The sequence below is a fragment of the Pelophylax lessonae genome, assembly GCF_965119305.1.
Source record: "Pelophylax lessonae genome assembly, chromosome: 5".
Lineage (NCBI taxonomy): Eukaryota > Metazoa > Chordata > Amphibia > Anura > Ranidae > Pelophylax > Pelophylax lessonae.
In genome coordinates this window covers 466,651,358-466,677,292 of record NC_138772.1, presented here as the reverse complement: position 1 = coordinate 466,677,292, position 25,935 = coordinate 466,651,358, and the positions used below count along the sequence as shown (strand labels likewise).

The following is a 25,935-nucleotide window of genomic DNA, read 5'->3' as shown; positions in this document are numbered from 1 at the left end:
TTGGTGAATCCACCACAGGTGGTTCTGTCCATTTCTTAATAAGGGTTTCCTCAAACGGATAACGCCTGTCAATGCGTTTAGAAATATTAAAAGTGCGTTTTGGCAGACGCCATTTTTCATCGATTGGATTGCCAAAACATTTGGGCAATGGAAAAACCTTTGCTACTTTGATGCGCTTTTTAGTCCCAAAGGGGATCTCAGTTTCAGCTATTTCTGATGGAATACCCTGTAACCTTAAAGTCTCTTGAACAGATACAATGAGTGCGTTTACCAACGCTTCCTCTCGGGCTATGGCGGATGCCGAAACATCCTCCTCACTGTCTGAAGAGACAGGACCCGAGACACCAATACCAGATGAAGTACCTGCAACTGCAGAAATAGGCTCAGAGTCTGAATCCGAGGTTTCAGAAAATAAGGGGTTAGGCGGGGGTCGCTTTCTTGCGCCCTGTCCCTGACAAGCCACTTCCACCCGGGACACAAAGTTTCCATAATAGCTGACAAAGATTCAATTGTCAATGGGGTGCTGGAGGATCCCACAGACCCCTCGAGGGGATCCGGAGGAGATACATGAGTGGCAGGGTCCATGTTAATACAGGACACTTTTGCCAGCAAAAACAAAAAAACTTTTTCTTTTTTTTTTTTTTTTTTTTTTTGTGTGTCTCCCCCTAGCGCAATAGCGCCCCTCAGAGTACCTGCTTCTCGATCCCAGAGAGAGAGAGAGGGACCCCCAAGGCTCACCAACCGATGCAGTGCAGTTTCCAACAAACTGCAGCCAGCGTCTGTCTTACACAGACTGGAAGGAGCTGTTTGCTTTTTCCCGGGCAGAAGGCGTGGCTCCGCCCCCTGTGTACGCCTTCCGGCATTCCCAGCCCTCCACGAGGTAGCTGGGCTCACAAAACATGGCCGCCCCCATAGAAGAGACATAAGACTCCAAAAACATGGCGGCCGGCGTGACCTGAGGACATATATGCATTCGGTCTACGGCAAAATGGCGGCGGACCGCCGATATCGTCTTCCCAGCACATCCACCTGCACTCTGCTGAGAGGTGACATATGGATCTACAGAGATACACTGCACATAAGGTAGGATTATACCTCCTATGTCTACTGTAATGTTACAGTCTGCTGGGTAGAGTGTTAGCGCTTGAACCAAGTCCACTTCCCACAAACACATGCTGTATTACAAGGGGGACTTGTAACCGACAGGCACCCTCTCTTCATAATACCCTCTCCACCGGGGTGGGGGTTTGTGGACGCCTCGACTCTCTGGTCCTGGCGTCCAAGCGAGCTTTTAACTCGCAAAGTCAGTCCCTTTACTGGGACTCCGTCGCGGCCGACTCAGCGCACTGGTCTGCACGCGCTTTTAGGCAGAAACCGGGGTGACCACTGGATCTCAACATCCAGCCTGTCGCCCGGCCCTGCATACTTACTTGAATATGTCGCGGCCGACCAAGCGCAATGCCATGGTCTGCACGCGCTCGTAGGCCGGCTGGGGTGACCACAAGTGTCGCCCAGTCCGGCATTTTTGCTTGAAGATCTCACAGGAAAAAAACACTGGAGAAAACTACCTAAAAAATGTCTTTTTCTTAAAGAAAATAAGTCTTGCCAGGACCAAAAGATCCCAGCAAGGAACTTAGGTCCTTACTCCTGACTAGACAGAAAAAAAACTGATTCCCTGTAGCAGAGAGAGGGAGGATATACCCTCAGGGACTGCCCCCTAGGGTGGAGCCAGAACGTTTTGTCATTCTGCCTAGTCCTACTCCTGCGGAGACAACATAACCCAGCTCTTGAGAATCAAGAAGACTACGTCTGTCAATGAGCGATAGAGAAACACAGATACAAACGTGACACCTGCTATTTTTGTCCCTCCTGTCCTGGCCAACCTGGTCTCTGCATTGGGGACTGTTTCTGTCACTACCACACACTAGTAGAGTATTAGTATAGGGTACAGCACGGCACAGTCTAGGGCACACTTTTTCATACAGGGTCTCGAAAGATGTTGGCTATTGCATTTTAAGAGACCCTAGCCTGGAACAGTTTTTTTACAGTTACAAAAAAAAAAAAAAATTAAAAATTAAAAAATATAGAAGCCCAAAAAAGTGGTCTTTTATGGAGTTAATTTTCTTTTCTTACTCTACTTTTACTGTAATTTTTTATTGTTACTGTGTTTTGTTAACCATTGTCTTCTTTGCAGGTATGCCCATCAGCTGCAGCACTGATTTGTTTATTCTGACAGCAACATTATTTGCCCTCACCATATATACGGGAATTAATGATTGCAGCTCTGTAAGTGGCGGTTTCACCACCACAGTTAAAAGAGAGAGCATATACGGCGAAGCATAGGGCATGGGGGGGGGGGGGGGCTGAACGAAAAAAAAAAAAAAGGACATTGCATGTATGCCCATCATAAGAAGTGGGAGGATGCTGTCTAATGGTGGGCATACCACACGCTTTCTGGTATAGTTTTTTTTTTGTTTTTTTTTTTTTACAGCCAGCGGTCAGCTTTCATGTTAAAGCAATCCTCGCAGATAATTAGCCGCTAGTCTGCCACCTTCCATGGTTTTCTCGGGCTCTCCTGTCCCACTAGGTAACCCGAGACTGCAGCCGGTGGTTCAGTCAGCTGACCATAGAGCTGATTGGGGACCACAATGGCTCCAATCATCTCTATAGCCTAAGATACTAGAAGCTACAAGCATTCATGACTTCGGTTTCACCACATATTAACAGCGCCATTGGGAAAGCATCTGATCACACCAATCTTGGTGTGGTCAGATGCTTTAAGGGCAGAAGAGAGATCTAGAGTCCAATAGACCCCAATTTTTTTTTTTTTTAACAAAAGAGTACCTGTCACTACTTATTGCTATCATAGGGGATATTTAAATAATAAAAATGATTTAAAAAAAATGAAAGGGAAGGTGTCAAAATAAAAAAAAAAAAAAGCAAAATAAATAATAAAAAAAAAATAATTCAAGCACCTCTGTCCCCCCGCGTTTGCCTGCAAAGGCGAACGCAAGCTTTGGTCTGGTGTCATATGTAATCAGCAACTGCAGCATGCATGTGAGGTATCGCCACAAACGTCAGATCAAGGGCATTAATTCTTGCAGTAGACCTCCCCTGTAAATCTAAAGTGGTAACCTGTAAAGGCTTTTAAAAATGTACGTAGTTTGTCGCCGCTGCATGGGCGTGCGCAATTTTAAAGCATGTCATGTTTGGTATCTATGTACTCGGCATAAAATCATCTTTTATATTTTACCAAACAACTGGGCAACATATAGTGTATTTGTGCATTCAATTTTAAAAAAAGGTGTTTTTTTTCCCCAAACAATTGCGTTTGTTAAATCTCTGCGCAAATACCATGTGACAAAAAAATATGCAACACCCACCATTTTGTTCCGTAGGGCCTCTGCTTTAAAAAAAAAAAAAAAAAGTATAATGTCTGAAGGTTTAAAGTAATTTTCTAGTAAAAAAAATAAAAAAAAATTAATGTAAACAAAAAGTGTCAGAAAAGGCTTGGTCTTCAAGTGTTTAGAAGAGTGGTATAAGCTTCCAATATTGGGCATAAAATGCCAGGACAGTTCAAACCCCCCCTCCCCTTCCCCAAATAACCCCATTTTGGAAAGTAGACACTCCAATCTATTTGCTGAGAGGCATGTGGAGTCCATGGAATATTTTATATTTTGCCACAAGTATCAGGAAAAGCCAAAATGTTTTATTTTTTTACATAAAGTTGTCACTTAAATTATATATTGCTCAAACATGCCATGGCTATATGTGAAATGACACCCCCAAAATACTTTGTCTGTTTCTCCTGAGTACGGGGATACCACATGTGAGGCCATGAAATGTTATGATAGCACATACACACACACACACAGCCCCGCCGCAAAATTACCCCTTTTCGGGGAGTAGACACCCAAAGGTATTTGCTAAGAGGAATGGTGAGTATTTTGAAGCTCTCATTAGTTTTGGAAAATAAAGAAAGTAAAGGAAAATGGATTTTTAAGCAAGCAAATAGCTTAGAGTGTCTACTTTCCAAAAAGGGGTCATTTGGGGGGGGGGGGGTCTGCTATCTTGACATTTAATGGCCTCGAAAACTGATAGGTAGTGACGAGTGAAATCAACGATTTACACCCTTAGAAAGCCTGAAGGCAGTGATTGGTTTTCGGGTCCTGTACGCGGCTAGACTGCCAAAAAGTATCACACATGTGGTAGCTTCATACTCAGGAGAAGCAGCAGAATGTATTTTGGGGTGTAATTTAATGTTTTGGTCATATTTCAAACACCTGTGAGAAAAAAATTAAATATTCAATGAGCTCAACATGCCTCTCAGGAAATTCCTTGGGGTGTCTACTTTCCAAAAATGGGTAATTTGTTTTTGGGGGGGGGTTGTACTGCCTTTTCATTTTAGCACTTCAAGAAAGGAGTGCTAGGCAGTCAGAAAGTAAAAGCTGCGTAAATTCCAGTATATATACCATATTTTTTAGACGCTATAACTTTTGCGCAAACCAATAAATATACGCTTGAGATTTTTGGTATCAAAGACATGTAGCTAAATACATTTTGGCCTAATTGTATGACAAATTTGAGTTTATGGGATATTTTTTATAAGAAAAATTAGAAAATGTCATTTTTTTCTCAAACTTTTCGGTATTTTCTAGTTTATAGCACAAAAAATAAAAACCATAGAGGTGATTAAATACCACCAGATGGAAGTTCTATTCAAAAGGGAAAAAAGACGTAAATTTTGTTTGGGTACAGCATTGCATGACTGCGCAATTGTCAGTTAACAGTCACGCAGTGCCAAATTGCAAAAAATGGCCTGGTCATTAAAGGGGTAAATCCTTCCAGTCCAGAAGTGGTTAACAAGTGAATAGGCTTATATATTTAAGAAAATCAAAAACGACAGCAGTGCTGTGCCAAAATACATGATATACAAGGGAATTAACTAATATAATGCTATTTGATAAATGTATCAACTAAACAGTTAATATAATAAATGGTGCAATATCAAAAAGTCAAAGTGCAAAATCAACAAAAAATGTAATATGCAGCGAGTGAACTAATATACTGTAAATGCTGATAGTGAATAAACTCCGCACAGAAAAAGCATATGATTAGACATGCATAATCAAAAAGAGTCCATAAAGTGCAAAATAAGCAATTTGTGCAAAATGTGCAATATACAGTACATAAACCAATATAATGCTATTGATGAAAAAAAATATTTTTTGTTGATATTGCACTTTGACTTTTTGATATTGCATCGTTTATTATATGAACTTTTTAGTTGATACATTCATCAATAGCATTATATTAGTTCACTCACTGTATATCATGTATTTTGGCGCAGCACTGCTGTCGTTTTGATTTTCTACCTACTGCCTGCAGTGAAAGCATAATTAGTGCCTGCAGCCTTTCTTATCAGTTAGATTTCATTATTGGTGTTGGTTGTGCTGATTTTTATAGTTTTGATTTTATAAATTTAAGAATTTTGCAGATACCCTCATTTTCTTTTGTATTTTATTTCTAGTGTAGGCACCCATTGGGTGTGACTTCGAAAGCTTGCCAGTGTACAGTCACTTAAAGGTACAAGCCTATAACCCACAGATTAGTATTACTTTGCCTGTGTCTGGCACTATACGATTAAGATAGTTGGCTACATTTTTTCACAGAGCGTGCTACAGTTTTGATATCCTCAGCCAGGAATTCTTATGCAGCACCCTCGCTCTAACAATCTGACATACTCTATTATCCCATCACCTGACAGCTGTCTACATACTCTGCCTGCAAGTCCAGCACATGAACTGCTCTCCAATCAAAGGGAAAATATTAGGTGCTGAATGGTCATATTAAATAGCTCCTCAGCACTCTATTTTATTGAGATTAGGGGCTTTTTCAAACTATTTCAGGTACAAGTTAATCTAGCATGCTGGTAGATGGTGCATTGCTGAAACACAGACAAGATCCTCCTTCTGCCATGATATCAGTTACCACAAATTATCTTGTGTGGAAAAAGAATGCAAAAGGACTGCATGTTGCTAAGGAGACTACATTTTGTGGTTAAGTGGGTTAAAGTGGATCTATTATTAAGATTTGCACTTCACATGGATCAAAAGGAAATGCATCAGCATTACCAACTCTCTCACTTTTCCCTTAAAAAAAAAAAAAAAAAAAAGTTTTGTCATCAAAAATCTGCTGCTCCCAGCCTTGATCAGATGATCTCTGGTTATCAATCAGTACCGCAGAGAGACTATTGGTTTCAATGAGCAGTGAGAATACATCATCAAAAGCCCATCCCCCCCCCCCCCCCCCGCAAATATATAAATATTGCAAACCATACATAAGAAAAAAAGGTTTAGTCCAATAATAATAATACACACTGACAAGCCTCTTTGCATTACATTAACACATTTCCCATTTATATTTAAAAAAAACTTTAAAAAAGACCATTGTTCTTTAAATGGGGTATGGCACACAAAGCCTATGTTGTAAGCTCAGTCCCTGTGCTTCACAGTCTTGTGACAGACACTCGCACTGAAGCCAAGATGAGTTTATTTGCGAACTCCGGCCATCTCTATATTCAGCATGCTACAAACACTTAAACCTAAAGAGCTTTACTAAGCTCTACCTGCATCTAAACACGTTTCCATTGTCCTAGTGTAAAATAAGGATAACTACAAAGCATTCTGTAAAGAAAGAAAATCTGTCCCAATGCCTCTATTAATCTCACACATGAGAGAAAGAATTAAAAATATCAGAATCTGAGGCTGGTAATAGCAATTTCTGAACATATTATAGCTGAGCAGAACTGTGCTAAAACATAAATAAATGATATATATATATATATATATATATATATATATATATATATATATATATATATATATATATATGTGTGTGTAAGTATACATACTCCTATATGATATGATGCATAAGAATCTTCTCCTTTTGCCACACATCCAAACTGCACAGAATAATGTTATGCTGAGTGCTTGTTTTAAATAATATGGTTTTTCTGTTCGACTAGTGTTGTTCTTTAATAGGGTACCCCAAGAAGATGGGTAGAGAAAAGGCAAGTTGACAGGTGTTTTGATTTTTTATTATTGTGCAGCATACATACCAGTTGGAGTGCCAGCCTGGGCAGAGGGTGGATTTGGTGCTGGTGTATTTTTGGGTCTGGGTGCAACGTGAGAAGGAGAGTGACCGCTGTCTCCATTTGCTATTTGCGCATTAAAGGCATTCTGCTCTGTGTAACTGGATGCTGTTTCATTAGCTGTCCCATTGGGAACATCACCGGCAGATCTTCAAAGAGGATATAAAAGGCCGTTATTAATTTACAAGAAATAATATGTAAATATACAGTTAGTGAAAACTGAGATACAGAAAAACTGCTTTATACTTGATAAGGAATCCTTGGCCTTCTAGCACAACAGACAACAGGATTGCTTTTGATGACCTGGCTACACTGGTCAATCAATACTTTGCAAGTCAGGGAAAGGGATGCGCCCCAGAAAACCCCTACACACTGCGTGCACATCATTATCCCTTACTTCATTATGCATTACTGAATAGGAAGTGCATATTAAGACTCCCCTGCCCCCACTATATGAAGGATAAAGTGATGTTCTTTGAACTTTTTCATTTAGTTTATATGCAAGTAAAAGAGAACTTTAGACTTGCCTGTAAATTCCATATCTTGGAAGGTAGACTATTCCCACAACAGGGGTTATATGCAGGTACCGTTCTGGACACTGGCAAAGCTTTGGAGGACACACCCAACCTGGGCGGCTCCTCTATAATCCTACCCCCACTCTGTCAGTACTCAGTTTTGTACTAAGCAAAGGAGAGTAAACCAAGAATTGGAAGGTAGGGTGTACTGTACTGTACACCAAGATGTGGTATTTGGAGGCAAGTCAAGTATTCAGAATATTCATACACCATGGGAAGTCCCCAAGCAATGAATAGGAAGGATGAGCAACAATGAGGCAAACAAAACTTACTAGAAGGCCCAACCTCAGAGCACCACTGTGAGAACTTTGAGACCAAACGCTGCAGCAGCAGATGATTTGATGTCCTTTAGTGTCGAAATGCCCATGAAACTCCCTCTGATCTGGTGAAATGGACACGTAAAAAGGGCAGGGGGAAATGTCTCTTTTAGAATGCAAACTCTTGCAATCAGATTTAGTACCAATCGTACTCAGGTGGACTTTGAAGAAGGGTGTTCCTTGTGAGGTCCACAAAACAAGATAAAGAGGGAATCCATCCGTCTGATTGGAGCAGTAGCCTTGAGGTATACTCCAATAGCTCTGACTATGTCCACGCAAAGTAGAGAGATTTACTTTGGAAGCTAAGCAGTTGGGCATAAGGATGGAAGGACAATGTCCTCATCGAGGTGGAATGCTGAGACCACTTTTGAAAGAAAGGCTGGCCTTGAATGTAAAAATACCTTGTCATTGTGAAATATGAGAAAAGGCCCTTTCACAGAAAAGGGCTGCCAGTTCAGGAACATGTCTGACAGAAGAGATAGTGTCTAAAAGGCTGCTCTGCACGAGGGATCAACTAGGGGTATATCCTTGATATGTTCAAAGGGTGGTTTGTTCAGGGCAAAGAGAACCAAACTGAGATCCCAAGGAAGCATAGGATACTGAAGGGGGGAGAGATACACTTTGAAGAAAGGTTTTTACAAGAGAGCAAAACCAGAGGCCTTTGAAAAATAATATATAAGGCTAAGTCCTGATCTTTAATAGTATTTAAAGAGGAAGTAAACTCGTCATCAAAACTTTTTCACATTCTAAGCCACATTAGTAAGTAACACTATTCATTGCTCCCTGTGACACTCTTCTTGCTTGTGTAATCTTCTTACAATACGTCCTGCAGTATTTCCTGACGTCATTGGCGCATGCGCGGTCCGTGATTTGATTTACGGCACGCTATGTGTACCGTTTGCCCATCCACATCAAGCCGTGTATGCAATTTTCTCTGACAGCGGCGCAGCTACGAAGACTCGCAATACTATCCTTTCCCTCTCAGCTTCCTGGTTCTCCTCCCGCAGTAACGCTGATTGAAAAAGAGGCCTGAATAGCATGTGATCGCGGGTAGGGAAACAAGGAAGGGAGGAAATTACGTCCACAGAAATCCTTAAAGATGGCGCAGCCTATTCCAGGGAGATTTTATTCCAAAAAAAGAAAAATAGTAAGTAATAAGCATTTTGATTATCACTGCCCTGTGCAGTGATTGATAATACCCTGTAGATCGACATTATATTAAAAAATAGAAACAGAATGCAGAGTTTACTTCCTCTTTAAGGCTAATTTCTGGTCAAAAACAAAAAATTACAGGAGCAATTATAGACCTTCCTGGAAGAGGCCTTTCTTGCTTTTAGCAAGGTAGGAATCACAGGTTCAGAATATGCTCTATCCTTTAACACCTGGGTTTTAACAGACATGCCGTTAAAGCTAGAGACTGAGAAGCAAGATTGAATAGCGTGCCTTGACATAGCAGATATGGCCTCTTGGGAAGAAGTGGAGGGCCATATGCTAGACGTCTGAGTATATCTGTGTACCAAGTTCTTCTGGACCAGTGTCGATTAATAAGAATCATTGTTTTTTTCTCTTGCCCTGCTTTCTTGGACAGACCAGGTAGAATTCGCACAGGAGAGAAGATGTAAATTAGCCTGAACTGAGACCAGGTGGTAATCAGGTATCTGAGGCTAGAGATAGAAGTTCCAAGGTTCTGGCAATAAGCAGAGGTAATGTAATGTCTTCCTGAATCTTGAGGCTTGAATGTCCACATCCAGAATCCCTCATTTTTGGCATATCAGATTGAAGATTCCCCTTGAACCAGGTGATGGTGGCTGAGATAATCTGCTTTCCAATGGTCCAATCCCGAGATGTAGAAAGCAGAGATCACTTGACAGTTTCTGTTCCAGAGATTATCTGGTTTGCTTCTTCAAGGCAGCCAAGTTTCTTATGCCCACTTGATGTTTGACGTAGGCAACGACCGTGCAATTTTCTGATTGCACCCTGATTGGATGCCCCTTCAGTAGAGGGGTTCAGTGCTGCATGGCAAGCCTGACCGATCTGAGCTCCAAGATGTTGTAAATGGGAACATGTAGATATGCATCTTGGATGTCCTTGTATCAGAGAGGCAATCATTGACCTTAAGGATTCCATGTAAAATTCTGGAATTAGAAGGACTTTGTTGGGGATATTTAATCCACAATAGGATGAATACCACTACTGGGCTTCAGTACTATGAACAGGTTTGGGTAAAATACAGAATCTGTCTTGGTACAGGGCATTTTGCAACTCATACTGTCCTTGGGCAGCATTTGGTTGATTTGAAAGAAGAAAACAGTGAGGTAGTAGAGTTTCTAACCCTTTCAAAACCACAGATTAAACAAACAGGTCTGGGATGTGTGTGAACCAGAGAGTGAAACTGTAGTAAACATGCCTCCACTCTTAGGATTGAGGGTGCCACTTCATTGTGACAAGGGTTTTTGGGAAGAATTAGTAGCCTTTTTGGGCCAAGTCTTGCACAAAATGGAAGGGATTAATTTAGGCTTTGAAGTTTAAGCATGGTTAGAGCAGACAAGTGATCTGTGTTTTAAGTAACTAGGGGCTCCTGAAGAAGGTGGTTTTTGGAACTTTTGCTTTGGAAGTAAAACCTCCCCACCTGTGACCTCTTTGATAAATTGGTCAAGTGCCTCACCGAACTGAAGTCTGCCTTGGATAGGTTGTTCATTGTCCTAGTCCAGTTAGCTCCAGTTTGACATACTAAAACTGCAGCAAGAGCTGGTCGAAGGTCTGGGCCTTCAAGATTAAAAAGTGCTTAGTAACATCTCAAACTTTCTATCTGCAGAATCTTTGAAAGAAGGAACATCTTCAATAGGAACAGTGAGATGACTGTTCAGGACAGAGACAGCAGCGATTTTGCATCAACTCCCTTTTGATTGTTCTCTATCTCTGGTTGAAAAACTGCTAGTGTGCCACCACTCTTTCTGTAAATCATCATTAGGACTTTTCACTTGTGCAGCTGAGCCCCAATGATCTCTACACACAAATACAATTCAGTGTAGTGACTCTTAGATTACACAGGGCTGTTTTCTTTTGTGTTTCTCTGCTGGGGAGTATTTTTCCATTGTTTAGTGATGATGGTCACAGGACACATCCAGTAATAACTGGATTTTTTACTTACCGTAAAAACCTTTTCTCTTAAGTTCATTGATGGACACAGTTCCTGATGCATATCAGTAGGGTTATACTGCCCCCTACAAGTTTAGGACACTAGACAGAAAAAAAAAGTTCTGGCGACCCCTACGGGCAGTCCCAGAGGATATACCCTCTCTCTTCCTGCATAGGATGTCGGTTTTGCGTAAGGGGAAGAGGGGGGAATATTTACTCACCATACCAGGAACATAGGACCCCTCTCCGCCGAAGTGGGGGCTGTCGGCCAAATAGGACCGCTGCGCCTAGACCCCCACCGTATGCGACCTGGAAAGACGTTTGACTGGCTGGGGTGACCACTGGATCTATACAGCCCGTCGCCCAGATCCGGCATAGTTGCTTGTAGATCTCACAGGAAAAAATCCAGAGAAAAGCGAACTAGAAAAAAATAACTAGAAAAAAAACGTTGCCAGGACCAGAGATCCCAGCAGGGAACTAGGTCCTTACTCCTGACTAGACAGATTAAAACTGACATCCTATGCAGGAAGAGAGAGGGTGTACCCTCTGGGACTGCCCATAGGCGTAGCCAGAACTTTTTTTCTGTCTAGTGTCCTACTCCTGTAGGGGCAGTATAACCCTACTGATATGCATCAGGAACCGCGTCCGTCAATGAACGATAGTGAAAAAACAATTGTTGATTTACTTGTAAAATTCCTTTGCTTGGAATACATTACATTAGTCTCAAATGACGGGTGAAGCAGCTACCTTCAGGTGATTTAACAATGGCAAACAAAGCTTTAAGGACAGCCCCAGCATATCCCCTCATACAGCAAGCCTCAGTTTAGTAAAATGCAATACACAGTGAACAAAAGAAAAAGAGGGGAGGAACCTGTGTCCTGTAATTTACTACAAGAAACTGATTTTACATGTAATTTACAGGACACATTATAATGATCTTAGACGATTGGGATGTCCAAAAGCAAAACTGAGGGGTGAGCAACACAGCAAAAACCACTAACAGGCCCATGAAAACAAAAAGGCAAATAGCGAGCTTAAGCCTAAAAACACCTTACACCCTAAAAGTGGCATCAGAAAGAGCCTTAAAGTCAACCAGTAAAAATTACAATTGCAAACTCTTTTTTTTTTTTTAAACAACAAACAGGTTTATAGTTACATGCTCTGTGCACAACTATAGGAAGTCGCATCCTATTGTGGCACACCTGCAGGCTGGATCCTGAGCTGCAATGCCTGTGTCTCTAGACACAGACAAAGCGAGGACCCCCCTCGCTTTCGTCAGAGTATTTCACTGAAAGCAGTGGGAGCTACTGGCCAAGCCTATGAGAACAGGGAGAAGGGAGAGAGCCACTACAGATGGGCTAGAGCTGGATCGAGTGAGGGCACACGCAAATATAGGAGGGGTGTGAGGGGGCCTTTAATAAATACTTTTTTTTAAGTCTTTTTTTTAAGTGCCTGGAGTTAAAGCGGAGTTCCGGCCACAAAATCGACATAACCGATTTTGTGGCCATCCGCTTGCTTTTCCTCACCTGAAACAGAAATGGATAGTTAGGATTTTTTTTTTTTTACTTACCTTGTAATTGTAGAAAGATATACTCACCTTTTTTCCACTTCCTCCCTCGGCGGCCGCGGCCCACGCCGTCACTTCCGGTTTGCAATGATTCCTGGGAGCTGAACGTCATCGCTCCCAGGAATCAATGCGACGGCACCGGCCCCGCTCGTCACTTCCGGTGCAACGCAGCATTCCTTGCTAAACAGCTTCTGGGCATGCCCAGAAGCTGTGGAGGAATGCGGAGCCGCACCGGAAGTGACGAGAGGGGGCGGTGCAGGCGCATTCTGGGAGAAGAAGACACGGAAGAGGACGTAGAAGAGGATCGCGCTGGCTTAAGCTGCCCACATCAGAGATGGCAACGCTGGAGAAGAAATTTTAAAAGTGAGTATTTCTTCTTGCAGTGCGAACCGGGACAGATCAGAGGCTAGCCATTGTGGAATGTACTAGCCCTGACTGTCCCATAGGGTATTTTCATTGAAAACATTTTTTTGTGCCCGGAACTCCACTTTAAGCTTTATTCATCCCCATTCATTAACATTCAGACCTGACAATGATATGCACAGTGAGAGATTTTACAGACAATGGATATATTCAGGATTTATTTATTTAATGTTCTGTTTCATCCTAGATGAGCAGGATTGGTCCATTTCAATGCTCATAGGTGTCAAACCTCAAGTAAATCATTCTGCAACAACCCGAACATAGTTACATAATAAGTGTCGTGATTACAAACAATTCATCTCATACCCAGTTCGAACATCTGAAGAGGATTCCCCATTCTCGTGAATTGCATCACCATTTTGCTGGATTTCCACTAAAAATACAGAAAGGGTTATAACTTAATTAGAAACGTATTCAAAGGGTTGCTTGATTTTTAGTACAGTAGCATACACTTACTGGGAGAAGGGCCTGTGGAATTACATGATGTAAGAGACTCGGGTTCTACAATCAAACCGTCTAAAATGACAGTCAATTCACCCGTCTGCACTGTGCCATGTTTGCCATCCAATGAAAGCTTCAATTGCTCTTTTACTCGTTCCACTGCAAGACAATAGAAAAAAAAATAACTGGCCTCTAAGAGCAAAAAAGTATGAGAAATAATGATATAGAAAAACAACTTTAATGTGTATTTTTTATTTTCTATAGGTATTTATGTAGTGCCAACAATTGTATGCAGCACTTTACATAGTTTACATTTAGGTCAGTCCCTAACCTTAAAGAGATTACAATCTAAGGCCCCAATCTTATGTGAATACATACACATGCTAGGTCCAATTTAGACATGAGCCAATTAGGCTACTAGCAAGAGTGTGAAAGGAAACTGGAGCACCAGAGCAAACCCACCCAAAGCACAGGGAGAACATGGTAGTGTCCTGTTAAGCATTCAAACAGAGGACCCTCTTGCTGTAGGTCAGGACTGCTAACCATTAAGCTACAGTACTGCCCACACAGGCATACACATTGGACATAATGGATCAGTACAGATACTTTAAAAAAATAAACGGAATCTTTTCCTACTATACCTCTGCATTTTCTGTTTCTCATCTAAATCTCTATCACAGCTGATTGCTCTCCAATTAGAAAAAAAAACTTTCTTTGCTACTTAAGTATACCTTTAAGCTTTGTTCTGAGGACAAGGGGTTTGAGTACTCCTGAAAAAATGTTTGATAAATATTTTTGCTAGAGATGCACAGGTTCTACATCATCTTGCAAATTTGGCATATTTTGTTACCTGTAAAATCCTATTCACATCACAGGACACAGGATATTTGGTATTCATAACCACTTAGGAATGCTGCCACCTTCAGGTGAATAACCACTGGCCAAAAAACAGGCAAGAATACCCCACCCAGGCATAACCCCTCCCATATCGGCAAAGCTTCACTTTGGTAGCATGCAATGAGGAACACAAAGAAGAGCAGGATCTCTGTGTCCTGTGATGTACTCCAAGAAAAGGATTGTACCAGTAATCCAAAAATCCTAATTTCTTAATCATACATCAGAGGACACAGAGGAGATAATTATCTCTGGGGAAGACAATACAACAACAAGGCAAGACACCAAAAAATTCAAAAAGAATAGGGGAGTAAGAACTGACACTCCTGCTGGAATGGGTCTTGCCAGGAAAAGAAGGAACCTTGCCCTTAGTACCATAGACCTGAGAACAAAAGCTGACAAATCTACCTATAAATAGTGGATCGTGAGGCAGCCTGATACCCTGCAAACTGAATGACAACCAAAAAGACAAGTCTGTGTGTAAGGAGGAGCAAGAAAATTTCTCAGAGAGGCTCAAAAAGTAGTCAGAAAAACAGACAACACCAAGTGAAAGTATCACAAGGAATGAAGCTGGGCCGCAAAGGTGAAAAATCCATGTGACACCTTCCACAATAGCTTTTTACAAAAGAAATTCGATGTAAAATGAACAGCCAAGGCCGACATCTGCCCCTTGATGGTACTTTAAATCCAGGGAAATCAACACCAGACTGGAAAAAAGCCAAAAAGCACCCAATGAAATACTGGCAGGGATGAAACTTATTATGAGCCTCACGTGAGGTAAAATAAGCCTTCCAGGAGGTTGACTTTCTTGCCTTGAGAAGGGTATTGATTACAGATTCAAACCCCCCTATGCCTATATAGCGACCACAAAGCAAAATGGGGAGATTGGATCTTGCGACAGAAATACTGGGTGATCTGGAAGAGCCCACAGCTCATCTGCCAAAAGATATACAATGTCTGCTTACCACGTTCTTCTTGACCAAGCAGGTGTGATCAGAATCACCAGAATGCCCTTCATCTTTATTCTGCGCAACAGGCAAGGAAGAAGATGCAGTAGAGGGAAGGCATACTGTAAACTGATTTGGGTCATTTTTACCAAAGAAATGTAGCAGAATGCATTTTGACCAAGAAAGATTATCTATTTGTAAAAATGGGATTTTTGGCTTACCGTAAAATCCATTTCTCTGATGTTCATTGACGGACACCGCTCCTGATCATCTTAACCATTGGGTTATACTGCCCCCTACAGGAGTAGGACGCTAGGCAGAAAAAAAAGTCTGGCTACGCCTATGGGCAGTCTCAGGAGGTATACTCCCTCTCTCGGCTATAGGTACTATAGGTTTTGTTACAAGCAGTGTCAGAAGAATTACAACTCCATAGAGGGGCGGGTGCTGTGTCCAATTTTCTCTTTTGTTTATCGACAGACGATCCTTATATTTATAACCATTGTGACGTCCCAAAGCAGTGCTAACCACTTGCCGACCAGCTGCTGTACTTATACTGGCGGCCTGCCATTGTAAACACAGCAGATTGCTGTTCTGTCAGTAATGAACACAGGGATCCTGTGTTCCTCTTATTTAGGAACACAGATCTCTGTTCATTAAGCAAGCCCATCCCCCACACAGTTGGAAAACACCCCCTAGGGACATATTTAACCCTTTGATCACCCCTGGTGTTAAACCCTACCCTGCCAGAGTCACTAGTACAGTAACAGTGCAAATATTTAGCACTGATTAATGTAGTAAATGTCATTGGTCCCACCAAAAGTGTCAAAAAGGTCAGTTGGCTATCCGATCTGTCCGCCGCAGTCTCGCTAAAAATCGCTGATCGCCACCATTACTAGTAAAAAAATAAAAATGACAAATCTTTCCCCTAATTTGTAGACGCGATAACTTTGCACAAACCAATCAATGATGATTAAATACCACCAAAAGAAAGCTCTATTTGTAAGAAAAAATGACATCAATTTTATTTGGGTACAGCGTCGCACAACCGCGTAATTGTCAGTAACGCATTGACGTATCGCAAAATATAGCCTGGTCATTAACGGGGTAGTACCTTCCGGTCCAGAAGTGGTTAAACATGAGGGGTGGGAACAGCGAAAAAGAAATTCCCAAGGCTAACTACAGCCAACCAGGTAAACAGGAGCTCAACCAAAACAACTGGAGCTCAACTGAAAAAACAATACTCCAGGTCCTCTAAAACAGCAGCCTGCAAAACCTTGCGGCCAAAGGAAGCATCCACAGATGCCAACACATACACTTTATAGAACTTTGTGAAAGTGTGCACCGAGGACCAGGTTGCTGCCTTGAAAACTTGCGTCGCTGATGCCTGATGACAGAAGGCCCATGAGGCACTGAATGCCTGAGTAGAGTGCGCCTTGATAGAGAAAGGAGGAACCTGACCCTTGATGGAAAAGGCCTGAATTACCATCGGTCTGATCCATCTGGAAATGGTCGCAGAGAAAACGAACAACACTTTCCAAGGCCAATCTGTTAGCATAAATAGCGAGAGTCTGATTTCCTAAAAAACTCCATAGCTGCCAGGTACACAGTTTTCGCCCGGACCACACCCAAGGCATGCAAAGCAATTTCCTTTGGATGTTTTGGCCTGGGGCACAGGAAAGGCAACACAATGTCTTCATTCAAATGGAAATCAGAAACAACCTGAGGAAGGAACGATGAACAGGGGCAAAGAACCATGTTATCACTGTGAACTACCAAGTAAGATGAACGACAGGGTAATGCCGCCAATTCTGACACCCTGAGCGCAGAGGTGAAAGCCCCCAAAAAGGCTACCTTCTGGGACAGCATAAGCAGGGGAATCTCCTGAAGATTCTCAAAAGAGACATCTGGAGGACTGAGAGCACCAAATTGAGGTCCTAAGGTGGCAACAGAGACCACACTGGAGGGGTCAAGTGCCTAATTCCCTGAAGAAAAGTATGCACCAAGGAGTATGTGACCAAGGGCCGTTGAAAGAAGACCGCTAAGGCCGACATCTGACCCTTGATAGTACTCAAGGCCACACCATGCAATGTACGTCTTCCACATACGGGTAGATTTCCTAGCTTTTAACAGCAATGGAATCACCAACTCAGACAAACCTCTATCCATGAGCACCTGGCATTCAATAGCCAAGCTGTCCTGTCAAAGCCAGTGACTGTAAAGCAAGATGGAAGATTGGTTCTTGGGACAGCAGATCCTCCGAGAGGAAGCTTCCAAGGAATGTCTGTGACCAGCCGCACCAGATCGGCGTACCAAGCCCGGCAAGGCCAGTCCGGGGACACTAAGATGACCAGAATCCCTTCTGCCTCGATCCTGCATAGAAGTCTTGAGTGGGATGGCGTAAATCAGACGATACTGACCCCACAGGGCCAGCAGCGCATCCGTGGCATCCGCCAGAGGATCCCATGACCGAGCCACAAACTTCTGCACCTTTTTGTTGAGGCGAGATGTCAACAAATCCACCTCAGGGATGCCCCACTGGAGACCCAACTGATGAAACCTTTGGATGAAGGGACCACTCCCCATAGTTCAACGCCCACCAACTGCGGTAATCTGCCTAACAGTTTTCCACCCCGGGAATATATACGGTGGAGAGGGCTGGAACGAAACGTTCTGCCCACCTTAGAATGCTGGCTACTTCTAGAGCCGCCAGGACACTTCTTGTGCCCTCCTGGCGATTGACATAAGCAGGCTGTGGCTTTGCCTGAATGAGCACAGAAAATCGCTGAAGACGATCCGTCCAATGTTCCAGGCACAGTCTGATCACTCGGAGTACCAAGACATTGATCGGTAGTCTGGACTCTTGCAATGTCTAGACCCCCTGAGCAGAAATTTTGCCAAGGACGCCTCCCCCAGCCGTTCAGGCTGGCATCCGTGGTGACCACTGTCTAATATAAGGGAAGGAAGGATTTGCCCAGCCAAAGAACAAAGTCACCATATCTGGGACTGGTTCATTCCCTGGCTCAGCCGGATCAGATTGTCCAGAGACTGCAGATTCTTGTCCCGTTTGACCAGAAACTCCACTGCAGGGACCTTGTATGGAACTGTGCAAACAGAACCGCCTCGAAGGTAGACACCATCAGGCTCAGCATCCGCATGCAAGTCCAGAGTGATTACCATCTGCTGGACAGCAGGAGACGAATTACAGCCTGCAGTCTGTCCAGAGGAAGGAGCACTCTGGCTAAGGTCCAGGGTCAGACCCAGATAGTCCAGCTTTGTGAACGGAAACAGAGCAGACTTCTGAAAATGCAGAATCCAGCCAAACACAGTCAGGCTTGTATGGTTATTTCAACCACGTATGGTCCACTGCCTAGGGTGGGGCAGGGTGCTGTGCTGGCAATGGGGGCAGGGAGGTGTGCCACAGGCGACCGAGGGATCGGCTGGGGGGGGGGCTGTACCTGGTGAGGTGGTTGTCAAAGTAGTCCAGTACCGCGACCCCCCATTGGCGTAACAATGCTAGAACCAGGAACGACACTTTTTTGAAGACCCGAGGAGCAGAAGTGACACAAAAGGGTAACGCCACAAACTGAGCATGCTCCTCTCCCACGGCAAAGTGGAGGAAGTGTTGGAGACCGTCACATATTGGAACGTGAATGTAAGAGTCTTTGATGTCGATGGAGGCAAGAAAAATCCCCCTGATGCAGGGAAGCCACCACAGTGCGAACGGACTCCATTCTAAACTTATGTATCTGCACAAAGCAGTTCAAGCCTTGAGGTCCAGAATTGAACGCACCTTGTCTTTCTTCCTTGGGACTGTAAAACAGGTTTGAGAAAAACTCCTGAAAACATTCCGAAGTTGGAACCTGGACCATCATCCGTAAAGTAAAAGGTCTTGCATTGCCCCAAAAAGAGCCTGTAAGCAGAACAGTTGCATGTTGGAAGGAAGAACCTTACCGGAGAGTAAAAACAAAACTCGATCTTGTACCTGGACCGAATGACCTCATGGATCCACCTGACTTGTACCTGGGGAGTTCACGGGTCTGGGAGCCAGTGAAGACGTCCCTCCACCCCGTGAAGGGTGTACCTTCATGCTGAAGAGGCCTCATCCGTGGGTCCAGAGAAGCCCGCTCTTGACTTGCCAGACCAAGTTCGCTTGGATCCTCGAAGGGCTCCGATCCCTTGTCAGTCGAACCCGAGGGACGAAAAATCTTATGAGCCGAAAAGGAGGGCCCACGTCTACGACGAGGGTCCTTGCCGTTAGTAGCCTGCCGAAGAAAGGTACTCTTCCCCCCCATGAGACCTTTAATTATGTAATTCAGGGTAGCTCCAAAATGTCGAAACAGAGCAGAGCCACTAGGGGAGCCGCATCCAAAGAGGCATCATAAATAAACTGCAGTCCCTGGACCAGCTTGTCCGCAAGCTCAGTAAAGGTAGGGGGGAGCTACTCCCACTGCAGGTCACGGCACAAAAGCCTAGCCTAGCCCATTATGTCAGTCTGCCACACCAGGGCAATGGTGAATATCGGACTCAGTGTCGAACAAGCAAGGGTGTACCTATTGCGGGCCATAGCCTCCGCCTTCCTGTCAGCCGGGTCCTTAAATGCCGGGGAATCTTCAACCGGAATTGACTGCCTTGTTTAATCTGGAAACCAGAGGATACACCACCGGTGGAACAGTCCACTTCTTAAGAAGGGACTCCTCATAGGGGTATCGCCTAGCAAAATTGCTTAGGGACCCCGAGGGGACACTTTGGTTGTACCCACTATTTGGTGACAATTCTGTCAAAATAGGAGAGGAAAGGGAACACCTTTTCCGCTCTGGATAGCTTGTGAATGCCAAAGGGAACCTGCGCCTCTGACGCAGCTTCATCCTCCACCTTTAAGGTCTCACACACAGCTACAATCAGTGTGTCTACCAGCGCCTTTTCCTACGCGGTTGCAGAAGTGGAGGAATCCTCACTATCTGAGGATTCAGGGCGTGTGGTCGCAGACCCAGCAGGGTGACCCATTTCCACAGTGGCCAAATCAGATTCAGGATCTGATGAGACAGATAAGGCAGGGGAAGGTGGGTGGGGCGCTTTTTGCTAGTCAGTCGCCCAAAAGCCACCTCCGCCCTGGACACAAAGGACTCCTGGACTGCCGTCAGTGCATCGATGGATGGATGGATGGGACCCGGAGGGCCCAGCAGCCTCAGAGAGGGGATCAGGTGGGGAGATGTGCGTCAAAGACTCCATGAGTCACCAGGGGAACCCCACAAAAAAGTGTAAAACACTGCTAAGGGACAACCCCCCACAGCTCTGGCAGCCCATCCGGTTGCCAGCCACAGGGCACCAAACGATCCTCAGTAGAGAGGAGAAGACCCCACCGGACTCACCACCCTGCAGAAACCAGGCACCACAGGATCAGGAAATTAAAGATCAAGGAGTCCGCACCAGGGGATGAGGAGGGGCTCCCACCGGTGAAATCACTGCCCAGAGGGCTCCACTGTCATGGCCACCGCTATTTTCAATAGCAAACCATCGCAAAATGGCCGTCAGACTACACAAACATGGCCATCGTGCATTAAGCCCACAGGCTACAAGAAAATGGTGGAACCGCGTTGCACCACGAGACTCCCAGGGATGCAGGAGGGATCCCTAGGCCTCAAAAAACAGTGCAGGCAGGAAGGGGGGCCCTGGCAGAAGCCCACATCAGGTACAGCCCCCCCCCCCCACAGCCGATCCCCCTCCCCATCGCCAGCACAGCACCTTGCCCCCACCCTCGGCAGTGGACCAGGCCACCCCACAGCCCCAGCGTCAGTAAAGGAGGGGGGGGGACAAATGGGAGGCAAGATGGCCTACAGGAACCCCCAGACTGATGAGAGGGGGTGCCTAACGGGGAGGAGGGAAACCCAGGGGTCCGACCGTCCCATGGAGGGGGCCACGTCCAACCCAAAACCCTCCAGGGGGAGAGAGGGGACAGTTACTTACCATACCAGGAACCAGGCAGGCACTGCTCCAGACTGAACCTTTTCTCCAATGAAATGGGGGGCAGTCAGCCAGGAGGAATGCTGTGACTCGGGCTGAGACCCGATCGTATGCGACCTCACGAGGCGTTTAACTCGCAGGCCAGCCCCCGTCCAGTGGGGCTATGTCGCGCCCAACCTAGCGCGGAGATGAGGTCTGTGCGTGCTCGCTGGCCAGACTGGGGTGACCACTGGATCTAGATTATCCAGCCCGTCACCCAGTCCGGCAGTGGATTGTAAATCTCACAGGAAAAAAAAAATCTATCTAAAAATAAAAAATTGCCAGGACCAGAGATCTTAGAAAGGAACTAGGTCCTTACTCCTGACTAGGCAAGGAAAAACTACATAGTACCTATAGCAGAGAGAGGGAGTATACCCCCTGGGACTGCCCATAGGCATAGCCAGACTTTTTTTTCTGCCTAGTGTCTTACTCCTGTAGGGGGCAGTATAACCCAATAGTTAAGAAGATCAGGAACTGCGTCTGTCAATGAACGAAAGATAATTTTTTTTTCTTAACACAACAAAAACAAAAAACAGTGGTGAATACCACCAAAAGAAAGCTCCATCTGTCCCAAAAAAATGAAAAAAAACTTTGTTTGGATACAGTGTTGCATGAGTATTTCTTATTCAATGCGTGATAGTACTGAAGTCTGAAAATCGGTCTAGGCAGGGAGAGGGTGAAAGTGTCTGATATTGAGGTGGCTATGTTCCAAGTAGACCGGGGAGACTTGCTCGTTATCAAGGCCCTAGAGTAAGAACTTAGCCTACCCAGTGAGAGTCTGACACAAAGGTCAAGGACAGAACCAGGCGAAGGGTCGAACTAGTGTACGTAAACATAAAATAGTCGACCGATTCCACCTTTCTGTCCGCAGGAGCCTTGAAAGTAGTTTTAATTTTGTCAACGAAAACAAAAAAAAGTGTCAAAATTTTCGTCAGCGGCCTTTTTACAGTGACGAAAACTTAACGAAAAGCACACTACATTTAGTCCACTAACAAAAACGAACAAAAATCAATTCAGTTTTTAACTAACTAAACCAAAATGTGAGGCAGGGATCTTTACCCTCAGAACTTCTGGTTTCCACAGAGCTCTGCCTGCTTCCGCTCCCAGCAAGCGAGTTGAGTCTGTAACGTGCCGGTCTTAGCAGCAGTTGCAGCACTGTGCATCCAGCATTACAAGCCTCAGAGTCTCGACTGTCCAGAGCAGCACTGTGCATTACAGGCCTCCCGACAATAGTCTCACTCCCGACAACGGCCGTCCAGAGTAGAAAGCACTGAGTGTTTACATTACAATAGCAGGCCCGACCCGCGGCTTCTCCTCAGACCACCGTATGTCCAGAGCTCTGTGTGGGCATTACAAGCCTCCTCTGGCCAACAGCATCTAGAGTGCTGTGCATTACAGGCCTGAGGCCTCCCCTCAGAGTGACCACCGTCCGTCCAGAGCACTGTGTGTGCGCATTACATGCCTCCTCTTACCATCGGCATCCAGAGCACTGTGCAGCATTAAAGGCCATCCCTCAGACCACCATCCAGCACTGTGCAGCATTACAGGCCTCCTCTGACCACCGGCATCCAGAGCACTGTACATTACAGGCCTCCCCTCAGAGTGACCACCGTTCGTCCAGAGCACTGGGTGTGTGAGCATTATAGTCCTCCACAGACTGTAGAGTTGCTAAATCTGTATCTGTGAGTTTGTTCAAACCTTAATACAATAAACAACATATTAGATTTTTTTTATCCCAGGAGTATATAATGAGTTTGGAAATTCTATAGAAATGCTTAAAGTGGATGTAAACTCTCACAAATACCCAGTGAAGTGTCAGCCAGGAGGAGCTACCAGCCCAGTGCCATAATCCAAAAATATATTGAGAAAAAAGGGGGAAAATGTTTGTTGGAAACAAACTAAACATTAACAAAAACGCTGGACTTTCAAAGGCACATCATAAGATAGACTAAATACACGTTTGTTAAAAAAGAACTTTTATTACACATATTTTAAAATTACAGAGCAGGGGATAGAAAACCTCCATGCAAGAATTGTTTTTAACACATCATAAAACACAACAAACAATAAAAGCCACATATGTCATAGCATCAATATGGAGATATCTGAATATTCAATGATTTGTCTGGTTGAAAATTAGCTAGTTGACATTATGAAGTCTGTCTGATTAGAGGTAAACGCGTTTTGCGACAAGCTTCATCAGGACCCACAATATTCAAGACAATTCTTAAAATAAAGAAATAACAAAGGTTAATGGTGGACCATGTAGGTAAGTAAAAAAGTCAGAGCACAATCAACATACAGTTAACCAAAAACATTAATTGCTTTTGTATGTAGGTTTTAATAAAAGTGGACCAACCTTCTCCATACGAGTGATTGTTGTACCTCTGTCCCTACTTGATATAGGGCTGTGGTAGGCTGCAATATGCCACTTTCCAAATTATAAGGTTCCTTCACCGTTATACATCCTGTGCCACCATATAGCATACTAATATCCTTCAGGGTAAGTCATAAATGTTATTTTCCCTTGAGATATCTATTTTATTCTATTTAATTGTGTACTCTAAGATATTGGGATAAAGGCTTCCTTGCTTATATGCTTCCTTTGTGTATTTATTTACTTTTTAGAAACAACAGCCCAAGTTCTCTACTCTGATGAATTAAACTACCGACCAATTATTGAGTTGCGTGCTGTCGCCCCTTTGGATACACCATCTTGCCGCTCCATTCCCTGCTTTGCAAGTCAATCAGAGTAATATTATTATTACTCTTTGTGGACTATTGTAAATCAAAGCTACTTTATTAACTAGAATATATTTCAAAATGCAGATTACATTCTATTGACCACACCATCTGCTCTTGGTGCTTTTCTCCTTGCTAGTCCCCTGTGTCCGCCCAAGAGCCTTAGTTGCCACACTCATATGGAGAAGGTTGGTCCACTTTCATTAAAACCTACATGCAAAAGCAATTAATGTTTTTGGTTAACTGTATGTTGATTGTGTTCTGACTTTTACTTACCTACATGGTCCACCATTAACCTTTGTTATTTCTTTATTTTAAGAATGTCTTGATTATTGTGGGTCCTGATGAAGCTTGTCGTGAAACGCGTTGACCTCTAATCAGACAGACTTCATAATGTCAAGTACTGGTTAATTTTCAACCAGACAAATCTTTGAATATTCATATATCTCCATATTGATGCTATGACATATCATGTGGCTTTTTTTGTTTTTTGTGTTAAAAACTTTCATGGAGCATGGACGTTTTCTACCCCCTGCTCTGTAATTTTAAAATATGTGAAATAAAAGTTCTGTTTTAACAAATGTGTATTTAGTCTATCTTATGATGTGCTTTTGAAAGTTCAGCGTTTTTGTTAATGTTTAGTTGGTTTCCAACAAACATTTTCCCCCTTTTTGTCAGCCTTATATGATATACAGAGATGAAACGGAGAATGGAGCAGGAGAAAGCAGCGGGACTTAGTGTTTTGGAGAGAGAGAAGAAACGTTGCAGATATATGTTTCAAGGTCAAATTTTATGAATCAGGTTTACATCGCCTTTAAATAATGCACTATAATTTAACTAAACACATTCGATTTTAGTTGACTAAAATTATTTTATTAGACTAAATTGTACTGGAGATTTTAGTCAACTAAAACACGACAAACAATTGCAGATGACAAATGGGACTAAAACTAAACTGGCATTTTAGTCAAAAGACTAAAATCGAAATCAAAATTCAATGCCAAAATTACCACTGCTTGAAAGAAGCAGAATCCTCCACCAGAATCATGGTTGTCTTGTTCAACCTAGAGGATCCATGCGGGAAGGGGCAAGGAGAGAAGTCCACTTCTTAAGAAGGGCCTCCTCAAAAGAGAACATAATGAAAAGCATTTGGAGACTACAAAAAGACAATTCGAGCGTTCCTAATTTTTTTGAATACATTTATCAAAATAGGGAGGGTAAGGAAAAACCTTAGTGGAACATGCCAGTTTGAAATTACCAAAAGGGCTAGCCGCCTCCTCGGCAACCCCCGAGGTATCCTTAATTTTTATAGTTTCCCACACAGAGGTAATGAGTACAGCCACCAGTGCCTTTTCATGCGCAGCAAAAGTGGCATAGGAATCGTTTTCGCTATTAGAGGGACCAGGGACTGCATCCCTGGGTCTGCAGGAAAAGTCGGACCCACCTCAGCCAAGCCAGATTTCAGCTCAGAATCATCCGAGAAGGAAGGGAAGGGCAGGGGGCGTTTTTTTTTTTTACTCGCCTTGCGTTTAAATGCAGTTTTTCTACCAAGACCCTGCTGAAAAGGTCGCCCACCCAGCATATGGTGGATGCCACCTAAGATAGAAGGCCACCCCACAAACACTACTGTGTGCCATTAAGATGGTACCTGGACCTTGCCCGCAGATAGGCTGCAGCCCTGTTCGCCCAGGTCAAAACCCTTTTGGTGGGGGACTTGGAGACCCACCCCAGGGAATAC

The 25,935-nt window shown here is 43.8% G+C and overlaps 1 protein-coding gene across 3 annotated transcripts in view; it reads right to left on the bottom strand.

The window, feature by feature from the left end:
* WWP1 (WW domain containing E3 ubiquitin protein ligase 1) overlaps positions 1–25,935 on the bottom strand; it is a 320,828-nt gene that overhangs the window by 116,480 nt on the left and 178,413 nt on the right. For all 3 annotated transcript variants that reach the window (XM_082258087.1, XM_082258088.1, XM_082258089.1), the window contains exons 5-7: positions 13,630–13,773; positions 13,480–13,546; positions 7,121–7,302 (exon numbers count right to left, since the gene is read on the bottom strand). In XM_082258087.1, coding sequence (XP_082114213.1) covers positions 7,121–7,302; positions 13,480–13,546; positions 13,630–13,773 — 393 coding nt within the window. The remainder of the gene's footprint in view (positions 1–7,120; positions 7,303–13,479; positions 13,547–13,629; positions 13,774–25,935) is intronic.